This window comes from Falco cherrug, chromosome 7 (genome assembly GCF_023634085.1).
Source record: "Falco cherrug isolate bFalChe1 chromosome 7, bFalChe1.pri, whole genome shotgun sequence".
NCBI classification, from domain to species: Eukaryota; Metazoa; Chordata; class Aves; order Falconiformes; family Falconidae; genus Falco; species Falco cherrug.
The window spans coordinates 14,204,979-14,222,314 of NC_073703.1; the positions used below are offsets into that span (position 1 = coordinate 14,204,979).

The window sequence follows — 17,336 nt, forward strand, 5'->3', positions numbered from 1 at the left end:
ACCCCCAGCTGCTGCTTCTGCTTCTCACATAAAGCCCATTGCATATATATCTACTGTGCTGATTAAACAGTTCTGCTACGCTATAGTAAAACAGGGAATTAAAGCACCATATTTGCAATTTTGTTACCAAATTACAATTCATAAATATTTGAGAAAATAAGGGCATTTACATATGCCATTAGTGAGAGAGCACAGTTGCTGCATGGCTGTCACCAGATATAAAAAAACCCCATAGTACCACGGTGTAATGCTTACTTCACAGCAGTACCCTAAAACGACAGCACACTGAATACACTTCTGTCAGGATGCATTTTTATTAAGGGTCAGTATAAACTCCAAAAGAAACTTTGAATGATTTTTGTCACTATCTACCCAAAATAGAAAGTGTCTCTAAATCGAATATAGCTGAATTTTTAAATAGTCAGGTTCCAGGCACAATGCAAATATCTGCCATTTATAAGGCTATCGGGTAACTTAAAAGCTAAAAAACATGTATTGATGTTCTCAGTGGAAAAAGCAGCTCTGTACTACAGGGCTAGATCCCAGAAAAAAACATAAAATATTTTGGCTCTTTCTTTCATACCAAGTTCATAGTAAATGTATGAAAAACATTTAGCATCTAAAAATTCTTTATATTTAAGCTTCCAGCTAAAAAGTAAACTTTTTGGTAATTACTACTGCAGTGCTTACTTCAAACTTGATCCTAATTTCCCCAATCAACGTTATGAAACCCATTCATAAGTGCACACTTCGTAAGATAATGATATATGGAGGTACCCACATAGGTATTTAAGAGCAAGCTGTATCAGACAAGCAAAGCATTGAAGAATTTTCTGGACAATGGAGGTAGGAATGAGACATTCCAGATTATGCAAAATTTTCTGGTCTGCCTCTATCACCATGGATTTGGTTCTGCTTTTATCTGACAAAACAGATTTTCAGTTAGTTTTTCACTCCTTAAACTTTGTTGTGATAGCATTACTTACTGTGTAGTAACAACCTATAATGTCCGTTTCAATCCAGCATTTTAGCTGTCTTCAGATGTGGTGAAAACTCTGCATGGTTGAGCCAGAAATACCTTATTAATAAAAGCATAATTTGGAATATGATTTCTTATGCAACAGTAAGAATCTGCAGCTCCTACAGAAAATCAACAGGATTCTTTTACTTCACAAGACATTTTGGACTATGTGAACACACAATCACACTGTTCCTTCATTTTGAAAGGGACAGTCTTCAACGTGCAAAATGAGACACACAGTCTGTTTGAGTCAGTAAGTCTGTTACTCTGAATTGGTTAGCTGTCCCATTCTCCGTTATTCTGATCATTGTTCTCCTCCTCTTCAGAATCAGCAGACACTTTCTTAATTCTCTGGATGACTGCCTTAATGCTTCTCTCCAGCTCATTAGTGGATCCTTTACTGACATCTTTCTCAGTATCTCGATTCACTTTTCTTAGTTTAACTCCTTGCCTTATGGCAGAGAGGATGTTGTCTTTTACAGAGGCATATGGATTTGGCTGTTCCACTTTGCGAAGATGAACTTCACTGCGTTTTAGAGAAGCCAAAACCTCATCCATGGAACCTGCAACAGATAAATCTACTGTTACCAGAAGAAAGAACACCACAACCACCCTTAGAGGTATAAAACCCTAGGCAAAGTGTCTAGCAAAGATGAAAGGAAGAACCCTGAACAAGAAAAAGGATGGTCTGTTCTGGCACAGACTCTTTCAAGCTTCTGCAACACCAGGCTCTGGAACTGCTTCTAAAAAGCAGTTATAACTTCTGTGTCTTGAACTGAGAATCCAACACCTCTTCAACACTATACGAGGTTGTGCTCTAAGACATTACACGCAGAGGATGCTGCTTCTTCATTACAACTTTATGGGCTTTCAAAAAAAATTCACTGAACCAAAAAATCTCTTGTATTCTGTATTAGAAACAATCTACCATTCCTCCTAGCTTGCTCAGATGCCTGCTGAGACTGTCAATTGCATTTTTGCTCAGCCAAGAGAGAAATGAAAGGATTTGAGTAGAAAGGGCTTGAAACTGCACCACTGAAGTCAGTGGGAGCCAGATCAGGCCCTAAGCAGGTAGGCAGGCAGCTCTTTTCTGTATGGACTTAAAAAATAATTCCCATTTTACAACATGATTTAAATCTCAGGCATATGTTTCTGAACTTCAGATCATAAAGGACACCACACAGAGAGGTTCCACTAGTTCTCTTGATACACACTGTTATTTGCTTTTTACTCCTTCTGCAGGATTCTTTGTTGCTTGTTTCAGGCTGTGAGACAGAGAGGCATTTCCCCGGACAGCAGTTGATTCCTACAGCCACAGGTCCAGACCATCTGTACCTCACAGCTGCAAGTATTTTTGCCACGTGCAGTGCACATAATGTTACCTGGTTAACATGAAGCACTTAAAATGTAGCATTCTGCTCAATCCTGTGGTACCTTCAGAGACAGAGATGCCAGGAAAGGACCAAGCAAAGATCCACCAAGTCATCTTAGAAAGCCTTCAAGCAAGAAAGTCTTAAGTTTATTAATCAAATGGACTGCCTGGTAAAAGACTAGTCAGACTAACAAATTATAAAACAAGTTCTCCTGGAAACTACGTTAATCCATTACAGAGAATATTTTCAACACCAGAATATGAACCTCTCCTGGCTTTTCATGTAAAAAGACATGAGTAGTCTGTCTGTAACTAAAACCAACCTGTTTATGAAGCTGTTTCAAGTTCCTGTGGCAGTATTTTATCAACTAATATTACAGCAACTAACATGCTGGTTTTCTTCATGAAATAGGTGTAAGCAGCCAACTAGATCTCTCCAATAAAAAAAAAAATATTTTTCTTATCCCAAAATAATGAAAGTGCATCAGTATTAGGCTGTGAATGGTAGTAGATATTAGCTACTAGCAAGGCTGTACCAGCAGCAGTCAGACTACCCTGTGGACAACTCTTGTTGCAAATCACAGATACTTCTTAAGAGTATCTGTGGTAGAGTTATCCCACAGACCTCCCAGACTGAAGTCCGCATGCTGATCCACTGGATGCATAGTAGTTTCTCATGGTAACTTGACTGTGTCTCAGCCCTTCAGCTGCTTGTACTTCCCCACACCTTGGAAAAACTGAAAATGCTGAACTTCCCTTGGTATTCCTGCTTGTGGTTTGCCTCTTAACCGAGAGGATACAAAGGCTGCTTAGATTTATTGTGAATAGTAATGTACCACATTTAAAGACGTACTTCATTCCAGCCTAAGCTCCACTATGAAAAATGACAATAAAAAACTGCTGCCGTCCAACTTTGGTCAGTCTCCCTGACGTAGTTAAAAAACCTGCTTGCTTTAGAGATACAAATAGCAGGATGTGACCAACGCAGCCTTGGGAGGCTGCTGAGCTCTATTCTCATCCAAACTACTGTTTCAGTTGCTGAATTCAGCCTTGAATTATACCTGCATGATATTGCTAACAAAGCAGCGGTTTAAGAGAGCAGAATTTTTGCCCTAGGAATGTTAGTAGGCCAAAGCTATCCATCTGCCTTTCAAATCCTGGTTGAATTCGGCACAAATTCTCTTAAGAAACCTTTATTTAGAAACCAAGCAAACTGTAAGTGGACACAGGCTGTGCGTACCTTACAAATGCAAGCAGCCCAACTGCCGGCTCTGTAGTACATAAATCATAAACACTGCAGCGTAGCCTTAATACAACTACAAATTTACCCACGGTGGTCTTCTGACTGGACAGGTGATTATTCCTCCATCTAAATACCACATTTGGTTCAAAAGTCACAAAATTGTGCCAAGAACAAACCTGGCAGTAAAAGTTGCTTCTCACCTAACAACATGAATAAACACCCTCTCCTTGGAATTTCTTCTGACACTTTCCTACCTATTACAACAGTGGGATCTTCACTGCCATGAGAAATGCAGGTCCTGAATTAAGACCTCCACAGAACTAGTAGCGCTGTGACTAAGGACGGTTTAAACTAACTTGTAAGGCTGTATTTACTAAACGTACAATTCCAGCAGAGATTCAAGTTCAGATGTCTTAAAAGATTGACCTGTCCCATCTGATAGCACTTCCCAAAAACCACCGAGTCATACAACCCAAGAATCAGGACCACGTGAAGTATATCAGACAGGATACACAAATCATTGTTACTCATTTAACATCCCAAGCTATGGCCGGGGTTATTTTATGAGGTTTCTTAGAATAAGCTTTCCAAAAGCTTCATTCTCTTGAGCAAGACTGCACACTGCACTATTCCTGTCCAGAACCAGGAGAAGGGAGAACAGAAAAATACAGGAAATTAAGAAAAAAACACCAGTCGATGTAAGCCTTCTTACCTATGTAATTATTTATAGACCTGGATGAGTCATCCTGTTTGTGCAGTGCAGGACTTTCTGTGGGGCTATCACAGCTAAGGGGAAGTGGCTTATCCTCTGTTGCTGATGGTGTCTTTAACTGGAGAGGTAAGGGAGGAGGTGGGGGAGGAGGGGGTAAAGGAGGAGGGGGTGGAGGAGGCGGTGGTGGTGGCAAGGATGGAGAGACCATCGATTCCACGCTGTGCTTTTGTTGCTGTGTGTCACCATCAGTAACAAAAATCTCAACAGGGATATCTGCTGGGGTATTCTGATGTGAAGCTTTTGATTCTTTGGCTTCTACTAGCAGTATGCTCTTTGGCTGCTCTGGAGCTGCCCTTGCTCTCGACAAAGGTGGAGGGGGCAGGACTGCTGCCTGCTGAGTGATGCTTCGTGGCAACTTGGGGCTGAGAGGCTGGGGATGAGACGTTTTCAGAACAACGTGAGCTGGATGCTTCTGAAAAACAAATCAGAAGGCAGGAGGTCACACCTCCATTGGACTGGCCAAAATATCAACCCCAAAGAGACAAAAAGCCACAGAGTCCCACCCACCCATTGAAGCAGAAAATTCAACCCTGAACAGATTTAAATGAATACCAAGGTATTTCTTTCAAAGCCATTTCCTCACTTGTACCTGGAAACTATATCCTTCAGAGATTCAATCCTCTTGACTCATTACACACAATCCCATTTTAGACTACCCAAATGGTTGTCTCCAATTTGGACCATGCTCACACATGAGCTATGGCTACTTTCTGACACCATGCTTTCACACCATTTAGTACTACTGTAGTTCACAGTACTTGCCTCCCTGAATGTTTTCAGCCTTTCCAATGTTTTCTGACGTTCCTGGCTTATCCAAGCTTTTTTCTTTTTCTCCTCTTCTTTTTGCTTGTCTCTCTTCTGTATTAAAACACAAGTAACTGAGCCTTAGTGTGTGAAAACAAGCAGCTGCCAGATTCTCCAAGGCTGTTATTCAGTACTCACTATCTGTACGCTGTGATGCTGCTGGAAGCGTTTTTTGCTCTCTTCTGCCTGTTGCAGTCTCTGCCGATGACTTGCTTCACATTGATCCTAGTAGAACAGCAAAATTCATGCAACCCTTGGTAAGTTCACATTTATTGTGCATCATCTGTGCCATTAACTCCTGTGTACAAGCCACTAAACCACGACCGAGGCCGAGTGCTTGTCTGTCTCAACTAGTGGTAGATGTGAGACCCTGAAGGTGAAGTCCATAGGACTCCTTCATGACGAAACCAAGGGGATCTTTTGTTCTCCTAATAAGTGGTAGGGTTTTTCGTGCTGCAGAGGAAATATACCCAGATCTGAACCAATCACTCTATCTTACACTTAGGTCAAAAAAACAAAGAAGAAAGAAAGAAAGAAAAAAAAAAACAAATCAAAAAACCCAGGCAGAAACAAGCTCTGAAGAACTTTCACCCAGGTACTGGTTGAAGGGAAGGGGTGCAAAGACACGAGGAAGAAGGCAACAGGGAAGCCAGCAGGGCATTACAAAAACACAAGGCTAATTTCCCCTCCTTCCCTCATCTGCCATGGCTCCCAGGTACAAAAGTCAGGGAAGCAAAAGCATGAGAAGCACAATGAATGCTAACAGGGTTACCTTCTATTAGTAGCAAACGCGACAGAGAAGCTGCAGGCTTCAATATTTTCACTGGGAGTCGCTATTTGTCACTGTACAGAAGGGAATTATCCACATGGCTGGGTAAGCATTTGCAAATCACCTGGCATTTGGCTTTAGTGTTACATAACCCAGAAACAGCAATTAAGTGAATGAAATCAGAAGCAAAGAAGTGTCTGACGAGGAAGCAGTTGCAAGCAAGAGACAACAACAGCTCACAAAACATTTCCAATGTCGCTCCCATTTTGTCCGGGATAGCAAGGGGTAAAAGGCCAGACAGACTGCAGCTTAAACTCTGCTCTCTGCCCCAGCAGGACTGTACAGGTGTAAGGTAAGCTCAGCTCACTGGGAAGATTCATGAGAGACAACTGATCTCACCTGTGTCTTCCTAGTGTTCTGCTCTAAATGGGAAACAGGAAAAAGCTGCCCTTTGCACAGAACTGAAAGGCTGGAGAAAGAATTGCAGGAGTTACATTTCCCCCTCCCTCCCATTCAAAGGTAAAGTATCACTGTGTGGGTTGTTCTGTTCCTGCAGCTTCCTTCACTGCAGGCCAGGTTTCCTCCTGAACTACAGCTGCTGTGTTAAACGCTACCAGGGCAAAGCTCCAGCTGGCCACAGCAGTGCTCTGGTAAGGTTTAGCTGATAGAGGAATACCTCCTGGGTCACCCATGTAAGTTTGTGCTCTTAATAAGCTAGAGAGGCACTTGCACCACACAGTGGAGCGTAAAGCTGGCTTAAAATCACATTGCCCCTCTTTCTCTTTGGAGACCTTGGTACCAAGTCACGTATCTTCTTGTATGTTCCACCCAAAGCTTCCCTAGCTGTTTCCTGTCCACCCCTTGTGAGTCAAGACATCAGCTAAAGAAAATGCATATCTCCAGGACTGCATTTACTTTTTTGTTCCTGAGGTAGGCTCTCCTCGCACAGACAGTCCCACGCTTTGTCTCCAACTGCTTAGTCTTCTGCCTCAGCATCGTCATTTCTGACGAGTTAGCGTAATGTTGTCCCATTGTCTGTTCAATGACCTTGAGCTCCTCAGGATTTTCACATGTATCATAGTAAACAACTTCATCCTGTTTCTCTAAAAAGGCATTTGGCATTTTTTTAAAAAACCAAAAATTGCCACAGTTACTTAAACATTTAAAGAACTAATGACATTTTAAAAGCCATTGAAGGCAGCGAGTTAGTTATTAGAAAGTGTAAAGCTCCAGAGCTGAGCTTGGTCCTTCAAAGTCTTATGCAAACATGTCATGTTACTCACAGGGGTGCTTTGCAGGATCAAATTTAGGCTGTTAGCATTTGTTATTTAGCTTCCTCTTTCAAATGTGTCTCTGTGCTTTAACTCCTACCTTCACCACCTAGTTTTCCTGGAAAATTGAAGACTGTTCTGATCGACACTGGGTGACATTTTACTATTTACCAGATTTTAATTATGCAACAAACATGAGTAATGTTTACTTCATGGTGTACACAGTAATAGAGAATTCATAAGCACAAATAAATGTAAACAAGACTGGTGCCTGATTTGGTCATAAATTTGTTAAGAAGAGACACTTAAACTGGAATACAGCAGTACTCAAGTACCATCTAGCTATAATCACCTCTTTTTGTCATTACAGGATGTATTTTTTAATTTCTACATGTTAAATTACAACAGATTTGTGATGAATTTCAGAACCCATTTCAGCAGGTCATGATACCCAGTTTCTATGCATAGATCTTGTAACTATGAGAGCAGGTAAGTATCGCCAAAGTAAGTTATTCCATATGCTAAACCAGTGCATGCACATATCACAGCTACAGTCAAGATGACTGACCAGTGTGGCTTTCTTTTAAAACTTGTGTTATCAAATTAGTGTCTAATTAGTCAGAAGACAAAATATCAGATGGTGCCATGGCCCATGGCATCAATGTTTTCCAATGACACTTTCTACTTTTGAGACCTGAGCAGTGATAATCACCCCCCCCCATTTTTTTTTTAAAAGTGAAAACAGAGCAGGCTATATCACTCCTCTGTTTTGAAGATGCCTTTCAATATTTGTTTATTCTTACCTTTAATCTGTCTCCTTAAAGTGGCCAACTGTACAATAAGCAGCATCTCTTCATGTTTCAATACTTCAAGCTGTGCATTATATAATTCCAGCTGTGTTTCATAATACTGTATTTCCAGCTCCTCCACTACAGTTAAGTTCTCTTCTTGTTCACTGAGGTTCTCCATCTGTGTAGCCCCAAACAAAAAAATAGAAAGCATTAATAACAAGATATGCACACATGGAACATGCACGGATGCACAAATACCTGTACAGAGCCTGGTCTAACCAGCAGCTGCTTAGGTGCTTTGGTATGGAAACAACAGAACATCAGAAATGCTTTGGAGCAGAAACTCAGAAAAGCAGAGCACCTTATTAACTTAAAGTGGAATTTTACCTTAAGTCTATGAAGAAAAACTTCATCATAATTTGCACAAATAATACCACTCCTGAAAACAATTATATATAGTGCAGTACACTACTGGAAAATAAATATCAGGTACTCCTAGCAGCAGTCAGATGGCATCAAATCAAGAATATCAAAAGATTAAAGAAGTATCTTTATTGTGCAGTGTCCTCTGAAAATAGTATCTGGTCTTTATCTCCCTAAAACTAACAATTTCAAAGGTTAATATCATAAATGTGAACATGACACCTGAACTTAAAAGCATGTATCTCAACCTTTGCTAGGTGTCCTCACATGAGCAAAAGCAACTTTAAGAACCGGAGACAACCTATCTTTCCACAACTTAAAATCTTGCTGAAAACCGAAGCTGTTTCATAGCCAAAGACTTTGAAAGTCTACTCCCATGACCACTTCTACAGGTTTCGATCAGCCCTTCACAAAACAGTGACAGAAAAGGAGGCTTTGCAAGGTCTTACGGTTTTCTGAATGCCAGCTCTCTTCTGTTTCAGGCACAATTCTCTTGCCCTCAGATGCTGAAGGGTTTCTTTAGCTAACATACATTTCAGGTTTTCTAGTCGTGGCAAAGCTGATGCCCAGGTGGCTTTACCAAATCTTTCCTGGTCTTGTTCCATCTGTTTGTGCATTGCTGCAGATTAAAACGTTGCAATAAGAGATGAGAAATGCAACGTGTTTCTACTATAGCCACAGTACTAAAAATACTGATGTTGTTAAACTATTTCTGACGCTTCTTTAGAAATTACAAGACTAAAAGGTTGAATTTATAATTTATACACGTAAGTAAAACACTTCACTGCACCATGGAAACATGTCTTAACAGTTACACAGCAATCTACTCAGTTAACATGCTGAAATCCTTGAGGCTTGCATATCAAGCGTTAAAAGCATGCACGGTTTTTGTTCAGAGGTTCTCAGCCATAAGTTTCAGGCCCTGATAATGTTTTTGTGTAAGCCAAATGCAAGTTGTAAACCAAACTGGTTAAAAGATACACATCTTAAGTGAATAAAATGGTTCTTCCTTAATCTGGACGTTCATCCTAACTACAGAGTCTGCAGAGAGACCAGCAAAGGTGGTAAGAGCTCTCAGTCTGCCAAGTCAAGTATTTACACAACCTTTTGCGTAAATCATTCCGATTACCTGCCAGAGCCTTTGCAGTTTCCTTAAAGTAGTTCATAGTGATATCCTGAATGGAGCACACGGCATTCTCAGCTCGCTTAGTCCATTCTTCAGCATCTTTCTGCAAAGCTGCTACTCTTTTAGGACCCAAATTATCATACTGCAAAGATTTCTGTGAGGAGACAGAATTCTCAGTTACCACCTGGCTACCACAGTGGTGCAGCCTGCATTATGCTATACTGAGAGACATTTCAGAGCACGGTGCAAACGTGACCTTCCCCTCACCTGTCACAAAGTGAATCACTTACTCATGCCTATGTATTGCCTTGTTCCTCATTCTCCAGGCTAACTCAGAACCTTTGTTTCCCAATCATGACTCCACACTTAACTTTGGATTAATTTATTTCTTAAAATATTTTTAGACTATAATTTTTAAAATCATGTCCAGCTCAAGTGGCTTTAGCTGTTACTAAAAGTAACTCAAACCCACTCTTCTATGTGCAATGTTCTCTTCTATTTTTCCCCACGTGTTGACAGCACATTGCACTGTCAGGCTCTCCAGTTTGGCAGTTCCTACACACAGGAACAAGGATTCAGAAAAGAAACATAAGAGAGTATGTTCAAGTCCACAAAACATACATGGGTACAAGACTAGTACTGAATTATTTTTTTAAAGCGTTAGACTTCAAATAAGCCTAAATATCCCTTAAGGGTGTTTGTTGTTTTTTTTTAATACAGAAACATGTTTCATCCATTCTGATTTTCACTTTGTCAGTACAGTGTACTATATATTTTACCTTCACAGATTTAGACCTTCAGTATCCAAAAACCTTAGTCTAAACTTAAAACTGTTCTGATTTTTTCAAGAACATTAACAGCTCACTTTCATTTTAACAGGGTATTTAAGGAGAAATCCAAATAGATGACGACTGCCTTTTCCAGGGGCATTGTAACCTTTAATACATGCTTCCAGTTTAAGATGCACATAACATTAAATGAACTCACTGACAACTGACATGTTTTAATGTGTACTTCTAGCGGGTTGTAGCATCAATAGAAAACTGCTTTGCGTGGTAAGGTCTCCTCTGCCTTCTGTTCTACCATCACAACAGAGCTGATCTGGTACACCAGCGTTGCTGGGGCATGGCATTCTCAATGCCACAACTAATCCCACTGAAAGTGGCATCGTGAAGGCTACTTAGATTTCTGTAAATTCAGCCTACCAGAGTAAATCCCAGAGAGGTGGAGCCTGGGAATGCGCTCCTTTTAATTCCTCAAAACAGAAGGAAGTGGGACATTGGTGGGAAGACACCTGCAGCACTATTCAAGCCAATACCATGGACTCCAAGATCCTCCAAGCGGTTCTGCCCTAATTTTCAATCTGTCAGTCACATTTCACGGCTTGGCAGGGGGAAAACAATGTACTTCAGGCAGAAGTAGGGAATGTTAAGTGACTCGAGTCTTAACTGCACCAAGAGCAGCTGATGCCTTACTATGTAACTTGGTCTTTCACTTGGTAAAGGCAGACCTACCAGGATTTCCAGTTTGTACAGTGTTGCCAGCTCTCGCATATCTCTGAAGGGTTGCAGCAAATACTGGTAGAATTGTGTTGCCATGGTGACCAAATCCTGATAAACTTCGTCTTCTTCTTCATAAACCTTCATCAAAGCCACCATTGTGTCAGCATTTTTATGCTGCTGAAGAACCTAGTGGGATAAAAGGTAAATCAGACTTAGGTGCTTTGCACTCATGTGTGCCAACTGCCGATGAGCTTTGGTGGAAAGGACCCGACATCTGTCATTCAGTGACCAGGCAAGACTTCCCACGACACAGTAGGTGTACACCAGGCGCTCAGCAGCCCTCTAACTGCAAATACCTTCGACACCACATTGTTAAAAGCACTAATTGCTGAGTATTGCATTGGGAGACTGCAAGGAGTACAATGCCTAAGGCTTCCATCACAGAAATTCTAATAGCTCCGTGCTGATGACTTGGTGGCTGCTTTTTATAAACACAAATGGGAAACTGGGGAACTCTGTGTACTAGAAGGACAAGTAAAGTACTCTTAAACTAGCTCTTACATTGCTTCCACGATTACTAAATGCCTACTAATATGAAATTAGTTTCTGGATCCAGAATTTCTGACTTCAGGCATAGAAAAATCAGACTGCCATGTAAAAATAATAATTCAGAAACATATTTCTACTCCTGATATACCCTGCAGTTAAACTCCTTTAACGTTAGTATAATTTATAATAGTTTATTCTAATCTCAATTCTAGTAATATTACACACTTTGTAACTTGTAATTCTTCCATGAAACAACCGCCTTCCTATATATTATTCCTTAATTTAAGGTCTTTATTGGCTTCTATGACAAAATACAAAGTTGGAAACTTCCCCTCAGCTGCATTTGTTTACTGGCACCAATCAAAGCTTCCAAGATTTTTCTTTGACAGCAGCTAGCAGAGACCATGGTGCACACTATGTGCCAGGACAGAGTGAGCCAGCTGAGAGAACACAGCTAAATTCCACTGAGAAACACAGACCGTCCTGGCAGGACAGGGTTTGCTCTACAGCTCTGTAAGGAGGGAAGGGAATAGGGGGTGTTTGGTGCTAGAATGAGAAAAAACATTAGAAACAAGCTTGATTGCATTGCAGCTGAAAAGCACTGAAATCAAACCATCACCTTTGCTCTTGCCAGCTGAGTCTGGGTAAAACAGCAGGAACAAAGCTTCCAGCCATGGAGGCATTTCGCCAGGGAAAATCTGCAGAAGTTGCATCACAGGCATTTCCCACCCATCCTGCCTCCAGACCTGGCACAGGCAGGACAGGGGAACAAGACAATCTGAACTGCAGCATTTCTGATAATCCCAGAAGTCCTGCAGCCTCTAGAGTTCCCCAGGAGCTCGTGGTAGCTCAGACACAGTCCTAGGGCCCACCTGCAGCAGTTTGCCTGATTTTTTTCCCCCTTGCTAACAAAGCCAAATAGAAACAATGGTTCACTTTCTGGTTCCCACACTCAAACTAGTGAGGGTCATGCTGCTCCTGAAGGACATTTATAGTGAGTAAAGGGGAAGCATTAATGAAAATCTGAAATCAACTCATGAGACAATTAACCACAAGGGTTTGGCATTTTGGGTTTGTTTGGGGCTGGTTTTTTTGGTTTTGGTTGTTTTTGGGTTTTTTTTTGGGAGGGGAGGGGAGAGAGGGGAAGTGTGGCAACATTTTGTCTGTTTTAAATTAAAATCCTTTCTTTTACACAGTCTGATAGTCTTCATAGAATTCTGGTTCATCATTAGCCCAACTGACTTCTATTGTAACAGTATGGCCCTTAGGTTTTTTTCCCTTGAACACACACACACACAGAAGTATTTATGCAATACCAACCTCCTCCATCTTTTACCAGTATCTTCTGCATTCTTCCAAATTAATCTCCTGGCCCAGAGGATGAAATATTTGAGAACAACATGGATGTAAAAAGGGAGGAAGAATGCCCTGATACTGAAGGCTAGTTTAGTGCCAGAAGAGGTAGGTTATATTTCTTGAATCTTGCATAACTTGGTATAGACTGCAATATAATGAATTTATGTCCCTGTTGGGCTTGCAAATACACCACCACTCTACAGCATGGTTAGCCACATCTGGTACCAGTTATACCTGGCCACCAAAGCTTGAACTGCCACACAGCTGTACATGTTTGTGCTGCTTGCAGAAGAACATGGTGGCTAGAATGTATTTCTACCTGGGCCATGAACTGTTATAGCCAGTGACAGAAGCTGTAGCTTTTGAATACAACGCTGTATATGAAGTTCATGTAAACTCAAGTTGACTTTTTAAAAAGTGTCTTTCTGACACAGTAACGTTACAGGTGTTAAACACTGAACTAGGAAACAAAAGGCTAAGGCCAACTGTCTTAACATGCTCCAAAGCATGATCATTTTTATAAAATATCTTTCAGCTTACTGAGCCAGGAAACAGGCTGCAAATGGATACTGCAGGAAAATTACAGCAGCAACACACTGGTGAGCTCCAAGTATCTGAAATTCTTGTTTTAGCATACTGATATCCTAATTGCAACCATGTTACTCTATACCATCCTTTGAATTCATGCTTGCTACAAGAGGAAAAAAAAAATCCAGGAACACGTCTACAGCAAGAAGAAACTTCTGGTACTAAAGGGAGAAAGAGCTAACATCATTAGTTCATACAATTAGGCCAGAATTTGACACTTAAAACCCCACAATTTCACTGACTGCAAAACACTTACTTGGCACAGGTCCATGGCTAAGTTTGGTTTTAATAAAAAAACCTGACTGAGAATCTCCCAGTTACAGGTATTACTGCAAACAAGCAGTCTGAGAACGTCACAGGTTAGAAAATCAGCGCATGACTCCCTTTCGGTTACCATTCCACCCACTGCACAACACTACGGGATATTTTTAGCCGTGTTTTTGTAGGAGCACTTAGAACTTAAGCAAGTGCCCCAATGCCTTACGCTGACCGCCCGCCTGGAACCAGCGTGTTCCCCACTTAACACACAAAACCCGATGACACTCAAGAGTTGACTTGGCAGTTCCCAATCAGAAGTGTTTTGTGTAAGCACAAATCCGAACACTGCACAGCACCACGAGCAAGGTGACATTAGTGACTCGGCCACCCTTGCTCGCATTACCCAGGTGTGAGTCCAGCCCGAGGGCTGAGGCTCTCGCAGAGGCCGCCAGCCCCGGCACGCAGCCCTCGGGCGGGCAGGAGGCGCCGAGGCCCAGGCGGGCACACGGGCGAGCCGTGCGGCGGCACGGCCGGCTGACGGTGCCCCCACCCCGCGGGGAGCTCGGCCCGCCAGCGGGGAGAGCGGGGGTGCAGCACCGGCGCCCCTCGGGCCGCTGCCCCCCTCAGACCAGAGGCGCCCCCGGCCCCTCAGCAGGGCCAGCCCAGCCGCGGCCCCTCAGCCCCCCGCCCGGGCCCGTACCCGCCGCAGGGCCTCCTTGGCCCGGGCCAGGTGGCCGCGCAGGGCCCTCCCGCGGAGCTCCTGCAGGCTCTCGAAGTACTCGTCGTCGTGGCGGCGGTCGGCGGCGAAGAGGGCGTCCAGCACGACGCGGCCGCCGCAGAGCTCCAGGGCCCAGCCCAGGTAGAGCTCCAGCTGCCGGCACAGCTCCTGCACCTCGGCCTCGCTCGGCGCCGCGCCGCCGGGGAACAGCAGGGCCCACAGCCCGCCGCCGGCAGCGGCGCCGGGCAGGGCGGGCGGCAGCGCGGGGAAGGCGGGCTCCAGCCGCGGGCAGACGGCCGCCAGCTGCCGGTGGACACCGCGCAGGGCCGGCGCCGAGAAGAGGCCGGCCCAGCTCTGTGGGGCCTGCGCCGCCGCCTCCGCCCGGCCGTGGCAGGTCACGGCGAACGCGGCCTCCACGCCGTTCCAGCCCACGAGGAAGCGCAGCCGCGGCGGCCGGGGCTCGGTGAAGGCGGTGTCGCGCACGGCCACCCACCCCTCCAGGCTGTCGGGCTGCGGCTCCATGGCGGCGGCCGCGCAGCCCCTAGACCCGCGGAGCAAAACAGAAACCGCCGAGCCTTAAAGGCGCCGCGCGCACCCACCGAGGGGGCGGGCCCGGCGCGGCGCGTCACGGGCAGCGCGCCGACCCATTGGCGGGCGTCGCCCGGAGGCGGGGCTAGGGCGGGGCGGGCAGAGCCAAGGCGGGGCCGGCGAGCGGCGGTCGCCGCGCTGCGACGACAGTAAACGAAGGGCGAGGGCGGGAGGGCAGGCCTGTGCGACGGGCGCGTACAGTCCCCGGCCGCGCCGCAGGTGGTGATTTTTGTAAGACAAGCAGTTACCAACGTGCAGAGCGGCGGGCGGGGCGCGCAAGGCACAGCCCTGCGGGAGGGAGCAGGGGCATTACCTCAGGGACGGGGCCGCCGCCATTTTCCTGCGCCCGTGGGTTGGGGCCGCTGGCAGCCCTGGCCGCTGGCTGAGGGAAAGCTGCCGTGTGCGAGCCGTCTGCCTCCCAGCCATGGGTCAGGGCACGTTTCACAAGTTGTTCCCTTCCCCGAAGCCAGCCAAACCCCGTGTTCCTTCGCCACGTTTGGGTCCTGGGGGTGGCGGGTGGCCCCAGGGCCTGCCCTGCCCACATCCAGAGGCCGTGGCTGCAGGCCGCAGTGCAGTCAAAATGGTGCTTGCCCTCAAACCAAACTCCATTCTAAGGGCATTATGCTTACTATACCACTTAAATGCCACCTCACGGGCCTCTCGAGGGGGAGCGGAGGGCAAAGGGGGTTTTATACAGTACATACCTCTCGGGCCTTGGGCACAAGGCTGCATTCAGTTTATGGTGAGCAGAATGTTACAATTCTAGTCTACAAGCAAAGCTGACTACTAATTTTTTCATCAATTAAGGCCTGCAAGATAGTGTAGCTTAACAGTATAAGGGCAAAAATAAGTTCTTGTTTGAAAAATCAGTAAAATCTGGCTGACAGCATAAATGTTAACATTTCAGCAAAAGCTACATAATTTATGTGAAAACATTTCTGCTCTGATCTCACATGTTAGAGGCACTGTCAGCAATAATGAGATCATGACTACATGGGTAATTAACTTGTAATGCCTTACCAAAACAGCAAGCAAGTGTGCAGCTAGAAATGTGAGGAAATGACAGCAAGTTAATTGGAAAAGGAGGAAAACGCAGAGCTGTGTCAAGATCTAATAGACATTTCCCCTTGCGCAGTCCCCTCAGCTCAAGATGTATATAATGCAATGTCCTCAAACGTGCTTAAAATTCTCTACCAGCAAGGCTGGCTCAGTAGCATGTTCACAAGCAGAAGATTATCTGTACTGGACAGCCCTGGGTTTGAGTGGATGCATAAAGCGCAGGTGTGGATGCATAAAGCTTAGGTGCTACAGTAATCGCAGTAATCAGTGGGAATATACAGCCTGGTATTTATCAGGTGACCCACTACTGAGCATAGACTGAAGGGATATATGTTCCCGTGAAAACCCTCCCTAGCTGGGCCATTGGCCGCTTTCTTCACTATGATTAGCTTTCTAGAGGATGAGCATACACGTACAGGGTGGGGATGTATGTAGATGTATAATAAGTGCGCAACATTATGATTTATGATTTTTTCTGAGTTTTAATATTTTTTTCGAGAATCTGATCTTGATTCCAGCTCAACCCCGTAGTAAAGCTTCTGCTCATTTAATAGATGACTTTACCATTAAGCATTTGCAAAGAACAGAACAGACACTTCCATTTAATTGTGCAGCAATGCTGTAAAAGCACACGTCCAGCCATTTGAGTTAGCTTGCGCAGGACGCACGTTTTGTGTATCCTGCACACAATACTCTGCCTAGCACCACAGCCTTGGAAATCACACCTAGAGTCAATAACTGCACTCTGCCGAGTTTATTAATTAATAACCACCTCAAAAAGTGAGAGGGTCCTCTGCCTTTAGCTAGGGCTCTCTAAAATTGTTCCAAGTACTTTCAGACCCAGGAATCAACCTTCAGAGCCTTTTCTCAGTGTGTGACATTCATCCTGGTGACACTCCAGCAGCACGCTGCTGAAGGACAGCTGGGGCATGTCTATATTTATTCCATTGCTCATTGCTGGCATGTCCCTATCTAAGCGAAGAGGTGGTCTAGGGTTACGGCAATAAGTCTTCCAACTGCAGCCATAGGAAAGTGGCAGGGAATTGCTTTCGTGTGAATTAACTTTTGCTAGGGGGAATAAATGTGAAGTTTGATGCCATCTGAGCTATCAGAAGAATTTATGACG

The 17,336-nt window shown here is 44.3% G+C and overlaps 1 protein-coding gene across 2 annotated transcripts; it reads right to left on the reverse strand.

Moving 5' to 3' along the window:
• Positions 1-290: 290 nt before the first annotated feature.
• Positions 291-15,179, reverse strand: WHAMM (WASP homolog associated with actin, golgi membranes and microtubules). 2 transcript variants are annotated; one of them, XM_055716412.1, is made up of 10 exons: positions 14,546-15,178; positions 11,107-11,280; positions 9,596-9,746; positions 8,916-9,085; positions 8,056-8,221; positions 6,897-7,084; positions 5,351-5,437; positions 5,171-5,266; positions 4,349-4,820; positions 291-1,584 (listed from the first exon to the last, which is right to left on the reverse strand). In XM_055716412.1, exons 1-10 carry the CDS (start codon positions 15,083-15,085, stop codon positions 1,298-1,300), a joined length of 2,331 nt encoding a protein of 776 aa, XP_055572387.1. In that variant the 5' UTR covers positions 15,086-15,178; the 3' UTR covers positions 291-1,297. The 2 variants fall into 2 exon arrangements, with proteins under 2 accessions (XP_055572387.1, XP_055572388.1); XM_055716413.1 differs by lacking the exons at positions 8,916-9,085; positions 9,596-9,746 and having other exon boundaries at positions 14,546-15,179.
• Positions 15,180-17,336: the final 2,157 nt, after the last annotated feature.